This window comes from Gordionus sp. m RMFG-2023, chromosome 3 (assembly GCF_954871325.1).
Source record: "Gordionus sp. m RMFG-2023 chromosome 3, tfGorSpeb1-WG-v2, whole genome shotgun sequence".
Lineage (NCBI taxonomy): Eukaryota > Metazoa > Nematomorpha > Gordioida > Chordodea > Parachordodidae > Gordionus > Gordionus sp. m RMFG-2023.
This window is the reverse complement of record NC_088777.1, coordinates 35,613,791-35,638,204: the sequence shown is the minus strand read 5'-3', so window position 1 is coordinate 35,638,204 and position 24,414 is coordinate 35,613,791. Positions and strand designations below refer to the sequence as shown.

Genomic DNA, 24,414 nt, shown 5'->3' with positions numbered 1-24,414 from the left:
ATATCTATATTTTAAGTATATTAAAAGAGGTGGTTTTTCTAAATTATTTTTTTATTAATATTTATGTCAAACTTTTTTTAATGCGACAATTGTCATATACGTTATTTTTTAAGATTTTTGAAATTTTTGGACACAAAAGGGTTATAATATAATTTATATTGTAAAGATATTATATTATAAATTCAATGAAGATGTTTTCTGGAAAAATGATAATTATCATAATAGGTAGGTATATTTTTGAACGTATAAGATTTTTTTGTGATGCTAATGGGCAAAAATATGTTTCTTTAATAGGTAAAATTTAATGTAGATGTACCCTAGATAAATGACAATTGTAATAATAGTTATTTTTAAAGTTTTTTAAATTTTTTTGACGTAAATAAACATGTCTAAATAAAACTTCAGTGAAGATATACCCTAGAAAAGTAACAATTGTCATAATCGTTGTTTTTAAAGTTTTTCGAATTTTTTTGACGTAAATAGGCTAAAATAAGCATTGCTAACATGTTAAAATAAAATTTAAGTGAAGATGTACCCTAGATAAGTGACAATTGTCATAATCGTTGTTTTTAAAGTTTTTCGAATTTTTTTGACGTAAATGGGCTAAAATAAGCATTGCTAACATGTTAAAATAAAATTTAAGTGAAGATGTACCCTAGATAAGTGACAATTGTCATAATCGTTGTTTTTATAGTTTTTCGAATTTTTTTGACGTAAATGGGCTAAAATAAGCATTGCTAACATGTTTAAATAAAATTTTAGCGAAGATGTACGATAGATAAGTGGCAATTGTCGTAATCGTTGTTTTTAAAGTTTTTCGAATTTTTTTGACGTAAATGGGCTAAAATAAGCATTGCTTAAATAAAATTTTAGTGAAGATGTATCATAGATAAGTGACAATTGTCATAATCGTTGTTTTTAAAGTTTTTCGAATTTTTTTGACGTAAATGGGCTAAAATAAGCATTGCTAACATGTTTAAATAAAAATTTAGTGAAGATGTACTATAGATAAGTGACAATTGTCATAATCGTTGTTTTTAAAGTTTTTCGAATTTTTTTGACGTAAATGGGCTAAAATAAGCATTGCTAACATGTTTAAATAAAATTTTAGTGAAGATGTACGATAGATAAGTGACAATTGTCATAATCGTTGTTTTTAAAGTTTTTCGAATTTTTTTGACGTAAATGGGCTAAAATAAGCATTGCTAACATGTTTAAATAAAATTTTAGCGAAGATGTACGATAGATAAGTAACAATTGTCATAATCGTTGTTTTTAAAGTTTTTCGAATTTTTTTGACGTAAATGGGCTAAAATAAGCATTGCTTAAATAAAATTTTAGTGAAGATGTATCATAGATAAGTGACAATTGTCATAATCGTTGTTTTTAAAGTTTTTCGAATTTTTTTGACGTAAATGGGCTAAAATAAGCATTGCTAACATGTTTAAATAAAAATTTAGTGAAGATGTACTATAGATAAGTGACAATTGTCATAATCGTTGTTTTTAAAGTTTTTCGAATTTTTTTGACGTAAATGGGCTAAAATAAGCATTGCTAACATGTTTAAATAAAATTTTAGTGAAGATGTACGATAGATAAGTGACAATTGTCATAATCGTTGTTTTTAAAGTTTTTCGAATTTTTTTGACGTAAATGGGCTAAAATAAGCATTGCTAACATGTTTAAATAAAATTTTAGCGAAGATGTACGATAGATAAGTGGCAATTGTCGTAATCGTTGTTTTTAAAGTTTTTCGAATTTTTTTGACGTAAATGGGCTAAAATAAGCATTGCTTAAATAAAATTTTAGTGAAGATGTATCATAGATAAGTGACAATTGTCATAATCGTTGTTTTTAAAGTTTTTCGAATTTTTTTGACGTAAATGGGCTAAAATAAGCATTGCTAACATGTTTAAATAAAATTTTAGTGAAGATGTACGATAGATAAGTGACAATTGTCATAATCGTTGTTTTTAAATTTTTCGAATTTTTTTGACGTAAATGGGCTAAAATAAGCATTGCTAACATGTTTAAATAAAATTTTAGCGGAGATGTACCAACTATTATGACAATTGTCATTTATCTAGGGTACATTTTCATTAAATTTTTAATTTATCATCTTAGCAATCTATATTTATGCCCATTTGCGTCAAAAAATTTAAAAAACTTTAAAAATAATGATTATGACAATTGTCACTTTTTTAGGGTACATCTTCACTGAAGTTTTATTTAAATATTTGCAATACCTATTTTAGCCTATTTAGGCTAAAAAATTAAAAATATTGAAAATAAAAATAACGATTATGACAATTGTCATTAGAATTTATTTAGGGTAGATCTTCATAATTTTTAATTTAACATGTTAGCATTCTATATTTATGCCCATTTGCTAAAAACTTTAAAAATAACGATTATGACAATTGTCACTTTTTCAGGGAACATCTTCACTGAAGTTTTATTTAAATGTTTAAAGGAAACAACTTTTTGCCCATTAGCGTCACAAAAAAATCTTATATGTTTAAAAATACCTACCTATTATGATAATTATCATTTTTCCAGGGAACATCTTCATTGAATTTATAATATAATATCTTTACAAAATAAATTATATTATAACCCTTTTGTGTCAAAAAATTTCAAAAATCTTAAAAAATAACGCATGTGACAATTGTCGCATTAAAAAAAAGTTTGACATAAATATAAATAAAAAAATAGAAAGAAATTAAAAAGGAATAACTAAAATAAATAAAAGTTAATGAAAAATTGACAAAAATAAAAAAAATATTATGATTTTCTTAGTACATCTTCACTAAATTTTTATTTAAACATGTTAGCAATGCTTATTTTAGCCCATTTACTTCAAAAAAATTCGAAAAACTTTAAAAACAACGATTATGACAATTGTCACTTATCTATGATACATCTTCACTAAAATTTTATTTAAGCAATGCTTATTTTAGCCCATTTACGTCAAAAAAATTCGAAAAACTTTAAAAACAACGATTATGACAATTGTTACTTATCTATCGTACATCTTCGCTAAAATTTTATTTAAACATGTTAGCAATGCTTATTTCATTTACGTCAAAAAAATTCGAAAAACTTTAAAAACAACGATTATGACAAATGTCATTTATCTATGGTACATCTCCACTAAAATATTATTTAAACATGTTAGCAATGCTTATTTTAGCCCATTTACGTCAAAAAAATTCGAAAAACTTTAAAAACAACGATTATGACAATTGTCACTTATCTATCGTACATCTTCACTAAAATTTTATTTAAACATGTTAGCATGCTTATTTTAGCCCATTTACGTCAAAAAAATTCGAAAAACTATAAAAACAACGATTATGACAATTGTCACTTATCTAGGGTACATTTTCACTTAAATTTTATTTAAACATGTTAGCAATGCTTATTTTAGCACATTTACGTCTAAAAAATTCGAAAAACTTTAAAAACAACGATTATGACAATTGTCACTTATCTAGGGTACATCTTCACTTAAATTTTATTTTAACATGTTAGCAATGCTTATTTTAGCCCATTTACGTCAAAAAAATTCGAAAAACTTTAAAAACAACGATTATGACAATTGTCACTTATCTAGGGTACATCTTCACTTAAATTTTATTTTAACATGTTAGCAATGCTTATTTTAGCCCATTTACGTCAAAAAAATTCGAAAAACTTTAAAAACAACGATTATGACAATTGTCACTTATCTAGGGTACATCTTCACTTAAATTTTATTTTAACATGTTAGCAATGCTTATTTTAGCCCATTTACGTCAAAAAAATTCAAAAAACTTTAAAAACAACGATTATGACAATTGTTACTTTTCTAGGGTATATCTTCACTGAAGTTTTATTTAGACATGTTTATTTACGTCAAAAAAATTTAAAAAACTTTAAAAATAACTATTATGACAATTGTCATTTATCTAGGGTACATCTACATTAAATTTTACCTGTTAAAGAAACATATTTTTGCCCATCAGCGTCACAAAAAAATCTTATATGTTCAAAAATATACCTACCTATTATGATAATTATCATTTTTCCAGGGAACATCTTCATTGAATTTATAATATAATATCTTTACAATATAAATTATATTATAACCCTTTTGTGTCCAAAAATTTCAAAAATCTTAAAAAATAACGCATATGACAATTGTCGCATTAAAAAAAAGTTTGACATAAATATTAATAAAAAAATAATTTAGAAAAACCACCTCTTTTATATTCTTGATATATAAATATATTAATTAAAAAATATTTAGAAAAAGCCACCTCTAATAATAAACTTAAAATATAGATATATTTATAAAAATAATATAAAAAAAACTATAGAAGATTTGACCTAAAAGATTATTTATTTATGATATAATTAAAAAAAGAATAAAATTTTATGATAAAACAAAAGAATAAAATTTCTTCAAAAAATCAGCAAAATATGTTTCAAAAATATTTTTTTACTTCAAAAAATATTTTTTGCTTAAAATTTTTAGCTCAAAAATATTAATTTTTTTTTATTTAAAAAAAAATCAAATAAATAAATCCATTTTTATTATAATCAAATCAAAACATATTATTTGCATTAAATAAAATATAAATAAAATAAATTATTTTACTAAAAATAAATAAATAAAATTCTACATTATTATTTAAAATTTCTCAATAACATAAAAATAATTTTTGGCTCTAAATTTAAAATAAACTCAAGCTACCCTCTGAGCCCACTAAGCGAGCTGACTCATGCGGCTCCTTGATCGGCTTGAGTCGCAGCCGTTTTTTACGACTCGAGTCGCAAGTCGTAAGAACTCGACTTTTTAACAACACTACTTATAATTATTTAGAAACCAGTAATACTAATTATAAAATACACAACTTAGTTATTTTTTCATTCTAACGAAAAAATAAATATATTTTTAACACATCTCCTCTTTATAGTGTAAAAAAACAAACCCCGATTAAGATTTTTGCTAAAATAATATTATATAAGCCAGATGATTTTGCTCATAGATTTAAGAAAGGTATGGACGTCTATTTACCAAATATCGAGGCATACATAATATTATTTTGGCTAAAATCTTGATCAGCCCATTTTTAAAAATCGACTCAAATCGGGCTTTTTAACACTATCTCTTTGTAATTGCTAACAATAGAGTTGTTCTAGATAAATGTTGTAATAAAAAATTTAAGTATAATATATCATAAATTTTTAACAGTATTGTAAATATTATTTAATGTCTTCTTGTAACATGGATTGAAAGTAGAATTTTTATTTATAAAGATAACTTTATATATGCTATCTTAAAATTATTATTTATTTTAGCTTTCCAACCGTTAGCTCAGTTTCGAGTTTGTGTACACCATTAACTAGCGTAAATAATCTTTTTACTTATATTTTTGTAAAATATATATACCTATCTCCTTGTTTAATATGTATTATTTATATCATTTATTTTTTTAAAATACTTCGTTTTGTAACCCTATTCAGAACACTAATGCTGGAGGTAAAATGTAAATACTTATACTAAAATCTACATAATATATAAACTAGGGATGGGGTCTAAAACGCCAAAATATAAAATGCTAGATAGAAATATAAGTAGTGTATTATTAATTATAATTAAATAGAATATTTTTTAAAACTCTATTGCGCCCCATATAAAAAATGAAATAACTTTAAAAATTCCATTATTTTCGTCTCTCTAGTATTTCTATAACTTTAAAAAAATCAGAAAAGCGCTTAAAATTTTTAGTGTATGTATTTAAATACACAATGTGTGTATAAAGTATTAAATTTTTTAAATACCAAACTTCACAAAAAAAGAGTATTATTTTATAAATGATATAATATTAAAACTTTATATTAATTTTCATGAAATCATTTAAAACAATCGTTTTTAAAAGTAATAACATTGGTACAAATCTTAACCAATTTATATCCAGGATTCTTTCACCACACATTTGCACTATACTTTGGCCAATGAGTTATTAAATCATGTCTTATTTACTTCTGTGAAATAAGACATGTCATTTCTGTATATTTGGCATCAATCAACACTCGTTTTTTTGTGCAAATGTTCATATTTTTATTGTAATTGTAGAGTACCTCTACTATTGAAGTTTTAAAAGTATTAATGTTATATCTTCTTGTATTGGGAATTTAGTAAAAATCACTCTTATACAATAACCAAGAATTTATAAGCATCATATCAAGTATATGAAATACTAGACGGAAATACCATTTTTGTGATCTTATGTGAGTCCAGTATAAAGCAATCAGTGAATCCACCTTCAATATTTTTATTAAAAACTTTTATCGCCACTGGACATGGAATTTAAATTTTCCGCCGTTCTTTCTATCAAACTGCTCACAATCTTCGACAGGATAACTTCTTGTATATACACTTAGGATAATTACAGACCTATTATCATGCCTAATGATATGTAATTTTATATCATTTACTGTTGCCTTCTCAATAAAAGATACAGTCCCATCTTTTTGAATTCTTTTTCCTCTGGAAACTAATTATATATTCGATTAGCCCTCGTTGTAAATACAATAAATTCCCTTTTGGGCGAGTAGGGCAAGTTCTGTCCCACAGAACCAATTATCAAAGCATAATTTATAGCTAAAATGAAATGGCACGACTACATTTCCGCTGGCCCCAATATCAGGAAATCCGTGAACTTTTTCTATTTTGCTGTTGTATATTATAATTATATACTAGCCCGTCTTTTGCATAAACGAAATGTTTTATCGCCATTTTTTTGTATATCCCCAATTTTTTTACATGCTTGATTTTGCAGCTCCTTTATAGGGGATTACTCGTTCGTCGACACCGATTCTCTCATGAAAATTTCCTTCAAAAATTTTTCGGATATCTTGATGAACAGATTCTGAATCTGGTGTAGGTGTAGAGTTATCTTTAATAAAGTCTAAGGCTTTTATTTGCTCCCATCTTTTTTATCACATAACATTAGCTATTGATGGTTGCCTTGTATGTGCTGGAGGCGTAACTTAAGTATAAGTTTTAATGATCTAGTGTCAAATCTGGTTGGATATTTTAAAAATACTTTGATTTAGTCTGGTATCAATACTTTAAAGATTATTTGTAGTCATACTCAAGTAAGTTTACATTTTATTACTAGCGTTAATGTTCTGTTAGGAATTTAAAATCGATGTCATTTTTGTACATATTTAATCATAAATATATTGAAACTCACTGGTTAGTGCACTTCTCAAGACAAAAAATTGAATTGTGTAGAATTCCTAGAATATTTTCTATCACCACATTATCTATAGAATAATGACATTAATAAACTTATGTGCACTTTTCCTAATCGCTAAATGTTGTTAAATAATTTTTAGATACCAAGATTACCATCATTTTTCGACCATACAAAATATTATAATAATTTTTATTATATTTTAGATATCTACCATGTATTATAATTTATCGCATCTGAAACCTCCTCCAACATTTGTTAATAGGCATAAAACAATGAATTTTGGTTTGGATACAAACACAAATATTGGTAATTTTTTAATTTAACCTAATCTTTTTTATAACAACCCAACAATCGAATGTTTAAAGATCTTATTCTCCTTACAAATATTTTGTGGTTCATACTGAGTTATATTTGAATTTTTAGAATAAATAAATATTATACCTTAAAAAATGAATGGAACTAACCCAAAAATATACGCATATTATTTTACAAAACATTTAAATATAGGCGTCCAACCATCTAGCATGCCAGTTCCCAATCCTTATATGTATCCAACACCTATCAGTAATTTCCCAACGTTGCAAATGCCAAATAGGTAATACTAATTTTTCGATATAAGTGTAATAAAAACACAAAATATATTTCAAAATGAATATAATATGGGGAAAAACCAACAATTTGGATTAAGGCCAAGTAGTTAAGGAATTACTACTAGCTTCCCTATACTTTTTAAGATAATGAGAAAAAAGTTTTCATTAAGATTATGACCGGTTTAATTAATGTCAACTTCTAGAAGGAGTGTAAAAAATGATTGAATGATGTTACTATAAGCTAATAGACTTATAGCTTAGCCAAAAGGTAAAAATTATGTTAGCCAGCTAGTAAATGGTGAAGATGAATATACTCCACGTCATTGATATCGATTAACTCTTATTTTTTTTACTTTATTAAAATTTTTAATTTAAAAAATTATCATAGAAATTCCTTTTTTTCTTCAAAACTTTATATATGTCTAATAACAAAATTTAAAACATAATGAACAAGTTTTAACATAATTATTATATTTAAATGATTAATATTTAAAATATATATGATTTAAAGATAAGTGACTAGCGTATCTATTATTTATATTTTTATAAAATAATAAAAAACACAGATGCTAGTCACTTACTGATTTAACAGTAATTATGCAAAATTTTCAGTCTACTATGCTAAAATATCGTTATTTTCTCTCAGATTTATTAAGATTGTTTTTTATCTCTTTGTCATGTAACTACAGCTATTCTTTGTGGCATTAAATTAACTAGATTTTGGCCCACATATGAGATGCCCTTTTTATATAGAACTAATTTATTTTTCATGTAATTTTCTGTTTTCTTAGCTCTAGTTTAAGTAACAATTTTTTTTGAATATGATTGAGATTTGGGACATGGTGACAAACGGATATTAAGATCCTTTTAATTTTTTTACTATGCAGTATGACAAGTAATACCATCTTGCTGGAAAGTTAATTTACTTCATGTTTTATTAATCGATTGAGAGGGTCAGTACTTTTTTGAGGATATTTAGTTGTGCCGATCCACATATTTTTCACCGATCCGATATTAGTTCAAAACTATTCCGATATTTATATTAATTTTTCATCACCCCCCCCCCCTCCTCTTTGAACCAAATGTAATTAAGAAATCAATATTTTTTGAAAAAATTGAATTATGCATTTAATTTTTTTATTTCTACAATTAAAAAAAGTTTACGGATATTGGTAATGGACAATTCCATGTCAAATCGATCAAAAAGGCACTTTTTTGGCCGACCCCTTTTAAAATTGTTAAAAATTTCTGGAATTATTTAGATAGGTCAAAGAATAAGAAAGCCGTTTATTTTAGCTCGCTAGCACACCTGGTTCTCGAGATATAGGGGCTCAAAGGTACAAAAAAGAGCCACTTTGGAATCTGTAAAATTTTTAAAATGCTTATATCTCAAAAACTATTTATAGTAAAAAAAATTATAATATATCATTTTGTAGGTAAAGAAATTCTCTAATGGGCTAACAAAGAATAGTAAATATTGGCGCCATTATAGGCTTTTAACATCCGGTTTACCTAAATTGCTTTACATGTATTTTTAAGCAAAATAGTGAGTTTGTTTTCGAATTTTTTTTGCTTTTAATTTAGACACCTTTTAAAAATATATATACGATGTCAAAACCTTGGCGACGCTATTGACTTTTCCATAATATACATTTTTACCTATAATTGAAGAAAAAGTAGATGGCGCTAATGGTTGAAAAATATTACTCTTAAGGAAAATGGAAATATTGATACGTTTATAAGAAATGTGATAAAATTTTTCAGTTCTGCCCTCCCCACCCCTCCCACCATCCTTAAAATGTTTTACATTTTTTAGATCTCTACTTTGCTACTAGCGAGCGAATGACTTTTAGCACGATAATATATAACAGTTGCAGTAAAAACGAATATTTTATTCCGCATATATTCGTATATTTTACAAAATAAATTGTTTAAAACGATCTCCCTTTCTGCGAAATAATTTTAACCTGTCGTTCAGATTAATTTTATCGTCTGTCTACCAATAACAATCTAGATTTGGAGAGTGCAAAAACATGTATTCTATGTGTAGATCAATTAAAATTTTATTTTATATCACAGATGGACGTATCAAATATTAAAATGTTGCAACCCATTTAATCTACAGAGACATGCTTATTATCGCGAGAATCTAAGAAAGATTCTACCCTGGATGATCCAAAAAAATTTACCATTCAATTTAGATATGTTAGTATGCTCTTCATAGCGACAAAAATTAGCAAACATTACTTATACTTCAAATGACAATGTAGATATTGATTCTCCCCTTCATATTAATCAAGAGGCTATTGATAAAATTAATATATCCCTACAATCAAATGGGGAATCTCTCATTAAAAGAAAACGCTTATGAAAAAAGAAATATTCGAAGAAAAGAATATCTAGAGTAAAAAAAAGTTTTAACGACTAAAATTACACCATTATCTTCATCATATGATGAAAAATTCGATGAAATTGTACATACCTTAAAAATTAAAAAAATTATATGAAAGATATTTATTATTGGAAATTTGTTACATTATTAAGTGTCTAATGGGCATATGCCCACTCTGCTCCTCAGTTAATTAGTATATTTAATAGAAAATCAATATTTTATATAAAAGTGAAAATATCTGGTTATTGATAAGTTAGCAGCAAAATTTTAACCTAATCCGTAATTTCATAAAGCGCCATCTATTTTTTTTGGAGTCGATAGCGTCGCCAAGGTTTTGATATTGTATGTATATTGCAAAGGTGTCTAAATAAAAAGCAATAAAAAAAATCGAAAATAAACTCACTATTTTGCTCAAAAATACAGGTAAAGAAATTTAGGTAAACCGGATGTTAAAAGCCTATAATGGCGCCAATATTTACTATTCTTTGTTAGCCCATTAGAGAATTTCTTTACGTACAAAATGATATATCATAATTTTTTTTACTATAAATAGTTTATGAGATATAAGCATTTTAAAAATTTTACAGATTCCAAAGTGGCTCTTTTTTGTACCTTTTTGAGCCCTTTTATCTCGAGAACCAGGTGTGCTAGCGAGCTAAAGTAAACGGCGTTCTCACTCTTTTACCTATCTAAATAATTCCAGAAATTTTTAACAATTTTAAAAGGGGTCGGCCGAATCTTGATCGATTTGACGTGGAATGGCCCTAATATTAAATGAATTTTTCATTATTCCTCCCCATGAAATTAGAATTCCGCAGATAACGCATTTTGCAAAATTATATTTGTCTTTTGTAAAATATTTCCATAATTCAGATACCATATTTAAAAAAAAATTCTTTTATTTAAGGTATAAATAATAAAATTGGCGTTATTATTTAAAAATAAAATAAATAAAACTTTTATGATAATTATACACTATAAAAAACTAACCGTTATTGTGAAAATTATATACTATAAAAAACTACTAGTAGTACAAGGCCATTTTACAACTAATAATTAACCAACACAACTCTAAAACTAAAATTAATAAATTTTCAACTCCAAATTTATTTGATTAAATATATTTAAAAAAACAAAAAGTCATAATAATTATAAAATCTAATCCCTTTTATACTTTTTTGGACAAAGAGATCACGAGTTCTACACGTGATTTATAAAATCAGGCGACTATTTATAAATTTGATAAATATTAAACAAAATAATTTTTAAAAATAAATAATTTTAAATAATAATATGACAACTTTGGGTGTTCCTTTCTATTTTTATAAAAAACTTTTAAAATACTATAAATCTTTAGAAAATATTATTATTGTAAAATAAATATACATAAAATAATAAAAAAGAAAAGTAAAAAGATTGGATCGGGTTTGCCCTATCCGATATTTTTGGAAAACGCTAAATATCGGTGCCGATCCGATATTTAATATTGTCACCGCCCTAATATTTAATATTTAACGACACTCATGCACCCTCATTCGATTATACTATATGGAAACTTAACGTTCTTTTTAAATAATCATAAATGAAAATATCTGCTAATGTTCCTACTACCATATTTTTGTAATGTCCATATATAAAATTTTATTTATCTCTGATTATGTTTCCCTTTATACTTTTGTTTAATTTATTCTTTTCTTTTGTGTGATGTTGTTTTAAATGGTTTCTTCTTAGGCTATAAGGAACAAACCGAATTTAGAATGATTTTTTTTGTATCTTAAAGAAGGAATAACCTATTGAATATAATCTTATTTGATAACTTGATACTAAACTTGTTTTTCAATTGCATAAATCTCATATTAGTTAATTTTAGACTTCCTTTATTTTGAATAGTATATATTAGATTGACTTTACTCCTCTCTTAGATAAATAAATAATGATCTCACGAATTTGGATATTTCTGGTCTTAGCTCTACCCATTATGAAAAAAACTTAAATAGGCTATAAATTTATTTTATAATATAATTTTTAAAAAATAAGTAGTATATAGATAAATTGACACAGCCTAACATTTCGACAAGCTTAGTTTATTAGTTTAATATCTAAACATAGGCAACAATTTTTTAAAACATATTTTTTTTATAATATCTAAAAATTAAATTCGTAGTAAATTTTTAGATAGATTAATGTCATGTAATTTATATCAACTAAGATTTTAATTTTTTTAAGCGTTTAATAATTATTTTGATATCATTGAGGTGGGGTAGTAGATAGTAAATGGTGTGATATAGATGGTAAAAAAAAGAGACACCTCTACTAAAATGATAACAGTTGATAGAAAGCAAATAACTGATAAGAAAGAGTTATTGGATACAACATAGTGGATACAGATTATAAAAATACTGACTACAAATTAAGTTATAAACAATAATAAAAAACCATATTTAAGCATACCGACTTTTCTATAAGTAATATATCAAAATATTTCAATTTTTAGTGCCTATTTACCTCCTCCCTCAATTTACTTCCCACACCCACCCTATTATCCTCCTTCAATCTCGATGCCCAATCAAGTTATATCTACACAATTACCACCCACAGTGTTGAATATCTCATCGAGTGCCTTATCAAATCTACCTGTCACTTCTAAAGGTTAGCTAATTGGTATTTAACATATTTATATTAGGGCTTGACAACATTGAATGCCATTTAAAAATTTTGATAAATATAAGTGCAGTTCTTGGAAAAAGTTTAATAAAGATATCAAGCATGAAATTATATAAGCAGTAAATAAATTAAGAATTTATTCTTATTACAATGTAGAACTATTAAATATTAAAGGTATATAAGCGTTGAATATTTGAAAATTTATTTTCGAGTTATTAGTCAAATAATTCTTATATTTTAACGATTTTATTTATTTTTTATTTCCACACCCTGCCTACTTATACAGTATTAACACTGCATTATATTTTTCTTAATTTGAACACTACATTTTTTTATGCATTAAATGTGGCCAAGTACAACTGTTAGTTCTTCTAAATCCCATGATACAATATTTTTATTTCTTTGATCGATGTTCTCATACAATTCATGAATGGCCTTTTTTCACAATATTTTATGGAAAATTTTTTGATTTAATACAAAATTTTAGATAATGATTCGAAAAATGTTATCATGCCTTCTACCATCCCTGAAACTGGATCGTTACAAACAGCCCTGGGTATGAAATTGGAAGAACATTTTAATGCGACACTTGAAACTCAAAAGGATAGGTTAAATATTATACATGTTATGAATCTTATTTTCTATATTCTCATAAATTCTTTATTTTTTTTCCACCAATATATGATATTATTTTTATGTTCTAAAAACCTTTATACATAACACGCAGATTTATTTATACATGCACTTATAAAACTGTGATGATATCCATAATTATTTCTGTACATTATGCATAACTTATTTTAAATTTGGTTCTTAACTATGCACAATTTGCTATACTCTGACCAAAAAGTTTCCTTGTTTAAATTATAAAATCTTGAAAAAAATATTCCTTGATCAGTATTTCATATTATGTAAACAAGTAATCTTTATATATTTTTTGTAAATTATACATTTGTACATAAATATATTTTCCATGTAGAGTAAAATAAATTACCATTTCAAATCTGTTGGCAGATATATGTTATGTGGGGTTTAACATATATTTTGTTTTTGTATCGCTTTATTATCATGAAACTATTATAATATAATATACAAGTAAAAATATTTTAAAATTTCTTTGTAAATTGGTATGACATCTATAGAAAAGGTTAATTATATAATAATTTTGAATTAAAGCGACAAAATTTTAAAGACAGTTCATACAGATCTAAATTATTTTTTTTTAATTCTTTAAGAATTAAAAAGAATACAAATGTTATCATGCATATAAAAATCCAGGAAGTTTGTGGTTTTTCATATAATTCAAAGTACAATAACAAATTTCATTCAATTATTAAAGCCGAGATGTAAAAATATGTTTAAATATGAAATTATATTAAGATAAATATTTATTTAAAATAAATGAAGACTACATCAATCTGTAATTTATATTTTGGTGCTGTGTAATGTTTCCATACATATTGTAATTCTCTAATTGCTTTGATTAATAAAAATAGTAACATTACTTTTTTTCACATATCTCATATTTAATTGAAACGTGTCCAATACAGATATTTTAATGATTTATAGCTTTTTACATCTTACTTATTCAATACATATAAAATAAATGGAAAAATAAAAATAGCTGTTAAAATTTTTGTTTATAAAATATAAAATAAGAATTAAATTCCAAACTCTTTTTATTCTAATATCTAATGTATCTCTTATTTTAAAGAAAAGGTTTATTTTTAGTGTAATCATATCTCATGTTAATTTTCCAATTTTTTAAAGCAGTTATCTCGAAACCATAGTTTTTTTAATTTAACAAGAAAATACAGGGATGTGAATTCTTCAAAAAAAAGGTCTGGGTCCAGTTTCAGGAGTTAAATTTTAAGAAAGGGTCTAGGTTCAGGGTTTGGAGAACATAAACAAATATTGATTCAAAATAACAATTTATTTATTTTTTTATACATGCAGAATTTACAAGTAAAAAATTTAAAAATTAATTTATCATTTATATTTTGTTTCATTTAATCGCATAGCCCATAATATAATTATAATAAAATATTAATATTTACAATAAAAAACATATCAGGGATTTTATAAAGAGGGAGGGGAGCACTATTAGATGGATTTTCCCCATAAATTTTATTGGTAATCTTTAGGTCCATTTATTGTAAGCCTTTGGCTATATTAGATTTTTATAAAAATAATTTTTGGTTTTATAAAAGGTTTTTTATCTTATTTTTTTTTCAAGTTATTTTTTATAATGATATAGTGTATATGTTTTTTGGAGAGAGGAGGTATTTTTATTAAAATGATATTTACGAGCATAAGCAAATTTGCGTCATTTATAATAAAATATTATTACCTACACTATAAAATTGAAATATATAAACCAGGAAATTTTGAAAAATGCTAAAATAATAATAAAAAATTTTGAATATAATTTATAGGGATGTACCTATATTTTTATGGAATTGGACCGATCCATATTATATAACGGCGCCTTATTTTAAATTCATTAACATTTAGCCCTTTTGCGCCCGACATATATCCCGTGAACAAAAAATTTTTTTTCTAAAACCGAGTTAAATAAGACGCAAATAACACATTTTCAACGTTTTTTATTTTAAAAAGTGTATATATATAGAATTATAAAATGTTACCAATTGTCATCATTAGGATATTCATATGTAAAAAAATATACAATTTATTTTGAATGATAAGAAATAAAACAATTGCGATTTTTATTTAACCCTTTCACGCCCAGCGAGATCATTTGTCATCAAAATTTTTAATCAATTAATTTTTATATTTAAAAAACGAATGGTTGCTATTTAGACACATTAATTTACAAAACAATATTTATTCTTTCATATTTTATCATTAACCTGGCAAAATGATTATTTTATTATATCAGAATATAAGTTCAAAGTTAGGTATTTTACCCAAAATTTTTACACTTTTACATCGATTACCATTCTATATAAATATATATAAATCAAAGGTAAATAATATTCTTATGATAGATTATTACTAGTATTTCATGTTTAGTAGAAAAAAATTAACAATAACTATTTTTTATATGATTTTTTAAAGAGAATCCAAATTGGTAACATTGGGATTTTCTTATGTAATTTTTTCCATAAATTTTTTAAAATTAAATATTGAAAATATGATATAGTAAGAATTGAATATAGGCTATTTTCCATTTAGCAAGCCACTATAATATTTGCAAAAAGTTAAGAAAGTGAAAATTTTATTTATATTTTTTTAAAAATTTTATAAATAATTTTTAGATGACCTCAACATGTATTATATCAGAGGGAGATATATCTGATGTAGATATTGAGAAGGATGATAACTTTGAAAATGCCACAGTAGTTGATCTAAATATGATCTATGATATTTTACCAGATATTGGGTTGGAACTGGAAAATTATGATAATGATATTATCCCAAATAATAAGAAAACCCTATGGCGAAATAAGGATTTATATAAATATAACACAGAATTTAAACAAGAATTTTTGCCTCCACCTTATAAGGAAATTTCGCCTTACAAATATTTTAAAAAATTTATAGACGATGATATTAACAATTTAATAGAGCAAACGAATATTTATTCTTTTCAATTATCTGGCAAATCAACAAATACAAATAGTAGTGAAATTGAAAAATTTCTCGGAATTCACCTTTATACGGGCATTGTTAAATTGTCATCAATAAGGCAATATTGGGCTATAGAGACAAATCGCAATTGTTTTATTTCATATCATTCAAAATAAATTGTTTATTTTTTTACATATGAATATCCCAATGATGACAATTGGTAACATTTTATAATTCTATATATATACACTTTTTAAAATAAAAAACGTTGAAAATGTGTTATTTGCGTCTTATTTAACTCAGTTTTAGAAGAAAAAAAATTTTTGTTCACGGGAAATATGTCGGGCGCGAAAGTGTTAAACATAAAGATATTTTACATTTTAAACATTCAAATCTGGTATAACCATTTTTGCAATTCTTGCATCTTTGTCTGTTAGTCGCCGAGGGCCAATGCCCTATTTTATCGAATCTAATATCTGGGATTCGATGAAAACTATTCACTTTCTTTTTTTTCAATCTTCAAATTATGTTTACCTTCTTTTCCATAATTTTCCTTTCCAACCATCATTAATCCTTTAGTTATCCGAGCTTTAAACGCTAAAAGAAATATATATTTATTATCTTTCTGTTTGATGTGGCGTCTATAGAGTAACCACGAATTCACCACACAGGAATCTAATAAATGAAAGAAAATTCGCATGTAAAAGCGCTTCCATTTTATGTCAATTCTGTATAGTTCAATTAACATATCATGGAGATCCACTCCGCCCATGCCAGCATTATAATCTTGAATTATAGCCGGAATTTCGACATTAATAAAAGATTTTTCAGATACCGACCATCTTTTCGTTCGTGATGTGGAATTTATACCCATAAATGATGATATCGTGATAACCGATTTGTTATCAAACCATTTTCAAATTATATTATTATTATTAGAATCCACTTTATAATCAAGGGACCCTCTTCCTTTTTTCTTTAAGATTTTATCATCAACCAGATGACATCCTAATAATCGATTAGATCTAATGGTCCCCGACATGATAAAGCCATTATCTTTGAGAGCAACTTCTAAATTATATGAAGAAAAAAAGTTATCCATGTAAATTTTATGATTTTTATGTGGAAGAACAGTTTCTAATAGTCGTATAACAATATCTCCGCTAATTCCCATCAAAGTTTTTTTATATTTGTGCATTTTCCTAAATATATTTTGAAATCATATAGCATTCCAGATGATCCACATAAAGCGAAAATTTTAATTCCCCATTTATGCGGTTTTGAGCTAATATATTGTTTAAATTCACATCGCCCTTTGAAGGGGACTTTCATTACATCAATTGATAATTTTTCCTCTAATTGAATCTTTCTCATGTTCATTTTTAATGCACTAATAAATGGTCTTAGTTTGAAAAGTTTATCGTAATTAGACTGGCCCCTAAGGATTATATTATTATTATCATTAATATTAAAGTATTTTCTCAATTCCAAGAATCTGTTTCTTGTCATGCATTGAGAAATTTGAGGAATCACTGTCTCTATAGCCCAATATTGCCTTATTGATGGCAATTTAACAATGCCCGTATAAAGGTGAATTCCGAGAAATTTTTCAATTTCACTACTATTTGTATTTGCTGATATGCCAGATAATTGAAAAGAATAAATATTCGTTTGCTCTACTAAATTGTTAATAATATCATCGTCTATAAATTTTTTAAAATATTTGTAAGGCGAAATTTCCTTATCAGGTGGAGGCAAAAATTCTTGTTTAAATTCTGTATTATATTTATATAAATCCTTGTTTCGCCATAGGGTTTTCCTATTATTTGGGATAATATCATTATCATAATTTTCCAGTTCCAACCCAATATCTGGTAAAATATCATAGGTCATATTTAGATCAACTACTGTGACATTTTCAAAGTCATCATCCTTCTCAATATCTACATCAGATATATCTCCCTCTGGTATAGTACATGTTGAGGTCATCTAAAAATTATTTATAAAATTTTTAAAAAAATATAAAATAAAATAAAATTTTCACTTTCTTAACTTTTTGCAAATATTATAGTGGCTTGCTAAATGGAAAATAGCCTATATTCAATTCTTACTATATCATATTTTCAATATTTAATTTTAAAAAATTTATGGAAAAAATTACATAAGAAAATCCCAATGTTACCAATTTGGATTTTCTTTAAAAAATCATATAAAAAATAGTTATTGTTAATTTTTTTTTTACTAAACATGAAATACTAGTAATAATCTATCATAAAAATATTATTTACCTTTAATTTATATATATTTATATAGAATGGTAATCGATGTAAAAGTGTAAAAATTTTGGCGCCTAAAATACCTAACTTTGAACTTATATTCTGATATAATAAAATAATCATTTTGACAGGTTAATGATAAAATATGAAAGAATAAATATTGTTTTGTAAATTAATGTGTCTAAATAGCAATCATTCGTTTTTTAAATATAAAAATTAATTGATTTAAAATTTTGATGACAAATGATCTCGCTGTGTGCGAAAGGGTTAAGGAAATATATTTATATATATATATGTGTTAAGGATATTCTTATATAATAAAAGTAATGATTTTAAAATAAACTAGCTGAATAATTGAATATATATTTTTTTACATCTATTTTTTTTAAATTCTGCTATTATAATATTAATAAAATACAATAAGATATATTTTTTATATAAAATAAACAATATTTATATTAAAAAAATAAATATAATTAATATACGAAAAAAATAAATATAATTAATATACGAAAAAAATAAATATAATTAATATACGAAAAAAATAAATATAATTAATATACGAAAAAAATAAATCCAAAATTAAAAAAATAAAGATGAAATATAGAGTAAAATAAGAAGAATAAGGAAAGAAGAGTAAGTCTTGCCAAGTTCTATGGAGAGAAGACTGCCATTGAAGATTATATAAAGCCAGCCTCAAGGATCGCCAGTAAACTTGCAGTTCTGAGATCCTAAATCCTTCAAGAATGATACAAGTACCAATGGAAATTAAGGTAGGTGATTTTATTGGAATAAAGAAGCTGTTCTTTTTGCTAGAATACGTTCGAAATTTGATTCGATAGGGCGAATGGATATATACAAGAAAAGTTCCAAACGAGAAATTAGCCCCTTTTCATATCATCAAGGTGATTTCGTCAGGCCGCTTTCCATTAAATCTGAGAAGTCCTGGTGGTTCTATTTCCTTGATAATGTCTACAGTCTTAATGATTTTCAATTGAGGTCCACATGGAAATGATATGCTCACTGATTGCAAGAATTAGTTATGAGTGAGGGTATTGTAAGCATTAGCTTAATAAGTTTTGATAAGTGTTTCATTTATGGGATTGCTCTCCCATTGAAGACGTGCAAGATGCACAGCCGTCTCACATCTGCCTCTAACTTATACCCCTAATTGAAATAGTGTGAGAAGGTAAGAGGCCTCATATTTAATCCTGGATGTAATCATTTTAGTAACAAGGTGGCGGAATGTTGAATCAAAGGCTATTGGTCTGATATCTCTGTTTGGCTTTATCCATAATTTAATTCTAAAGAGTTGGTAGGCAAAAAAGTATTATTATATTGGAGCCTGAACCAAACCTATATTGGTTATGGTTCTGATCTCTAACTATCCTAGAATCAATTTAATTATAAAAATTTAAATATATATTAAATAAAAAAAATTTAGTAATTGTTAATTAAAATTTTCTTTTTATTTTACAGTTTTGTAAAAGTTGCAAAATTTTTATATAAACACAAGGGTTTAATGACATAATATTATATCAAAAAATATATTAATGGAATTGATGATATATAAGAAAATATTCATATAATATTTAAACAATAATAGGCATGTATAAAAATATTGTTAATATTGATTTTACCAACAATAATAGGAATCGAATAATTGCATTATTATTATTCATGGCAAATTCATGTAAATAAAATCATTATTTGATTCAATTCAAAAATTGAAATTTTCAAAAAGAAAAAATAGATTATTAAAATTTAATTTATTTATAGATTTGGAAAAAATTAAAAAATTCCGCAAGGAATATTTTAAATATTTACGAATAAATAAATCGAATAATTAAATAAATATTGTTAGACGTATAATACATTTTCCTTATTCGTATTTGAAGTCGAATAACTGTTTTAGGTATAATATTTATATATCCATGATAAAAGAATTTAAAACGTTGCAAGAATGAATGGTTGGGATTATGCTGCCCCTAAACAGCTATATCTTTAAAAAACAAATTGGTTAAAATATATTTGGCACCAAAATTTTTACTAAAGGTTTTTAATTAATAACTTTTTTAAAAGTGTTGAGTCACTTTATGACTCTACCCGAATAATCACAAAATGAAGAAAGAAAGCTTATGCGAGGGTTTAATATAAAACAATGAATATATTATGCATATACTTGCAAACTTTTTTTCTCTAGTAATTTATAAATAATAAATTTTTAGCTTGATATCTTTTATTTAATATTCTATTGTTAAATAAGTAAACATTTCTAAGAGTTATAGGAAAAGGCTAGATTATTTCAAATAAAATAACTTATAACCTGAAAAATAATAAAACGCGAATAACTCAGTATCGGATATATATCCTACAAAAAATTGTAAATTATCAGATAGTAACTTTTGCACCCATTGCAAGTAGTAAAAAAGGAAATTTAGAATTATTTAGAAATTTTATGAATTTTCATCAAAAAAGACTAAAACCAAAACGATCAATTAATGGATCGATTTTTCTTTCATTGTTCTATTTAGTATAACTCGTTTTATCTATAATTCCATATTTAGTAAGGTAGGTAGTTTTTAATAGTTATAGTTCTAATTAAGAAATATAAATCTTCTTTTAACCAAAACCTAGACATCTCTGAATTGAGATGGAATTTAAATAGTGGCTACTATTTTTACTACAAAATAAGATTATTTTATTTATCCATATACAATAAAATAATAAATTATTATATTAATAAAATGCACAAGTTTTTCAACAAAAATTAACATTAGAGAGAAAAAGCATAATTTAGTAGCTAATCTCAAGTCTCAATATTATTATTTTATTGCAAATATTAAATTTATCATTGCAGTCTGCTTAGAGAAAAAACTTATCAGTTTGATAATCAAATTATAACTAACATAGGTTACATAAAATGAATTCACTTTTGATATATAGTTAGGGTTATAAATAATATTTATAAAAAAAACAAAATTTTAATAAATATTTTACAGGCGGACATTTCTTACATAAAAAATTTGCGCGGCCTTGCAAATCTTTTATTTTTCGCAGTATCTTAATAGGCCACTCCTGGCCTTAAAATGTTGATACATATTTTTTGGATTTCAAGCCAATATTTTGATTATGCTATTTAATAAAATACAATATGCTTTTTGAATTTTGATGTATCCAAAATACTAAACCTATAAATATAATAAATTCACAAAAAAGTTATTTATGATATGGTCCTATTTCAAATACACAGCATAAACGATCGATTTAATACAAGGATTGTTGTAGAAAGAAATAGATAGCCATAGCCTTAAAGGATATCGGGAAAAAAATCAGATATAGAGATTAAAAATATGATGCCTTGAAAATTCTTACTAAAAAATTTAATCGGCCGGGGTGGACTTTTGCTAAAATTTTAACCAGCCAGGCTTATCAAATCTCTAATCGATATAATATCTTTACGAATTTTATTTTCAAAAAATATATTTATATTTTATTTCACAGAAGTATAATTAAAATTTTTTTAAACGAAATTTAATATATTGATAACATTCACCATCAAATTGTAGGGATTCTGAAAATATAAATACATCTATATTTTTGAAAAATTTAATAAAGTTCATATTCTGAAAATATAGATATAATAAATGCATAAAAACTACTTTTTTAAAGTATTTTTGTAGTCAATAAGCAAAATAATTAAATTTAGAATTAATTTACTAAAAAGATATATTAAATATTGGACAGCATTCGGTCTGATACTAACAAAAAATTGAATCCGGTATGTTAAATGTTTTAGAACTATAATTAAACTTATTTATTTTATTTTAAAGTAATTTTATAAAATCGGCTAACTCAGAATCTTAATATTTTTAGCTCACATATTTTTAGGAGTCTACATAACAGTACCATTTGATAAAACTAATAAAAATTTCCCCTTAAATATTTCAAATATCTTCACGTATAAATTAATTTGGTGTTATATTATAAAAATTCTAAGTTTTTTCTTTACTCTAAATCTTAAAACTTATCGCATGATTAAGAAATAAATAATTAAATTTTTTACACTCTACGTAACCACGGCTCTTATGGGTAAATGAATTGAATAGAAAAAATATATATCAAAATTGAAAAAATCTGTTATTTATTTTAAGACGAGATTGTTATGTTTGGTTAAAATTATGTTAATTTATCTCATTCTTATCCTGATTTTTGTAATCGTGGAAATTCTATAAAATAATTTTTCCTCTAACATGTTTATTATACTATCATTACTTCATATATTTTAATGTCAATATTTAATATCATAAGTTTATTTAACCATTTCTAAAATATGTCGCAATATTCAATCCTTTATTATATTCATTAATATTTATAAATATATACTATATAATTAAATGTATTAATTGATTCCTTGTATTTTTTTGGCCCATGTATGTTTAGAAATGAATTATTTTCAGTTTATATTTACCTTTCAATAAATTGATTGAAAGTTGATTATTTTTTAAACCTTAGTTATTTAATATATTGAAATATTTTTTAGGCTGTAACACATTATTACCATGAAATTATACTATTTTAAATAAATTATCAGAGACCTGTAAAGCTACTTATTTTTAGGTTCCGATATTTTCATTATGGAGATAGGCCCAGATTTATTTTTAAAAAATATTTTTTTACGCCTGCCTTAGATTTAAAAATTTTTTATGGCCATGTCAGTGTTTTAAAATTTTCTCATTGTAAATATTTTTTTAATGATTTCAAAGGGAAATTAAAAATAAAAAGCGAATGAATGCTTAAATGGTTCCTTATGTTATTTTTAACTGGTTTTAATCTAAACTTAAATTTGTTTCAAATTGACTTGAATGATTTATTATTTTATCAGGCCTCTGAAAATTATAGACAATTTTAAACAATAAATCAATTTAACGAAAATACAAGTATGGAGATTTAAATTTACATCAAGATATTAACAGCATTGCCTACCCTTTTCTTATTTCTATTTTGCGATACTTTGCAGCCTTCACTCCATAATCTATTTGTTTTGTTTATTTTTAGGCGTTCACATTTCCATATTTTTTTTAGAAATTATATTAATAATTGAATATTCAAATCTGATTAATAAAGTAACCCCCCCCCCCCTTAACCTCAATTGTTAAAAACATTTTCAAACCATAAAAACGAGAAGGAAGACCTACCATGTAATAAATTTTCGAACCATCCAAGGTAATTTTTTAGGAGCTTTCCACCGAATTGTTTAAAATTTTATATTATAATATCGAATATAGCCCTATATTCGATCTATTTTTAGCTCTATTGTGAGGGTTAATAGAAAGAAATTTAGATTTTTTTAAATTCTGGTTTATAAAAATTATCCTACGTGAATTACTGGGAAATTAGGTACAGCCGGACAAGATTTGGAACTGTCCATCCAGAACTCTTTAATAATATGTGTGAAGGCTTATTATATTTTAAATGTTGTAATTAATTAAAATAAAATAACGAGAATGATAGGATTTGACGGATATCTTAATAAAAAGTATTGGTTAGTAATAAAAAAATTAAATGGTTTAGTAAGATAAAGAATTCTTATTTCAAGTTATAATTTTAAAATTATTTTTATCAGGAGAGCCTTTTCGATTTTT

General features: G+C 24.8%; 1 protein-coding gene across 1 annotated transcript in view; it reads left to right on the top strand.

Annotated features, from left to right (window-relative positions):
* Positions 1-24,414, top strand: part of LOC135926110 (E3 ubiquitin-protein ligase RBBP6-like) — a 49,275-nt gene that overhangs the window by 15,304 nt on the left and 9,557 nt on the right. Inside the window, exons 9-13 of the mRNA XM_065461802.1 lie at positions 5,347-5,395; positions 7,457-7,559; positions 7,761-7,848; positions 12,730-12,884; positions 13,387-13,507. Of these exons, the coding sequence (XP_065317874.1) occupies positions 5,347-5,395; positions 7,457-7,559; positions 7,761-7,848; positions 12,730-12,884; positions 13,387-13,507 (516 nt within the window). The remainder of the gene's footprint in view (positions 1-5,346; positions 5,396-7,456; positions 7,560-7,760; positions 7,849-12,729; positions 12,885-13,386; positions 13,508-24,414) is intronic.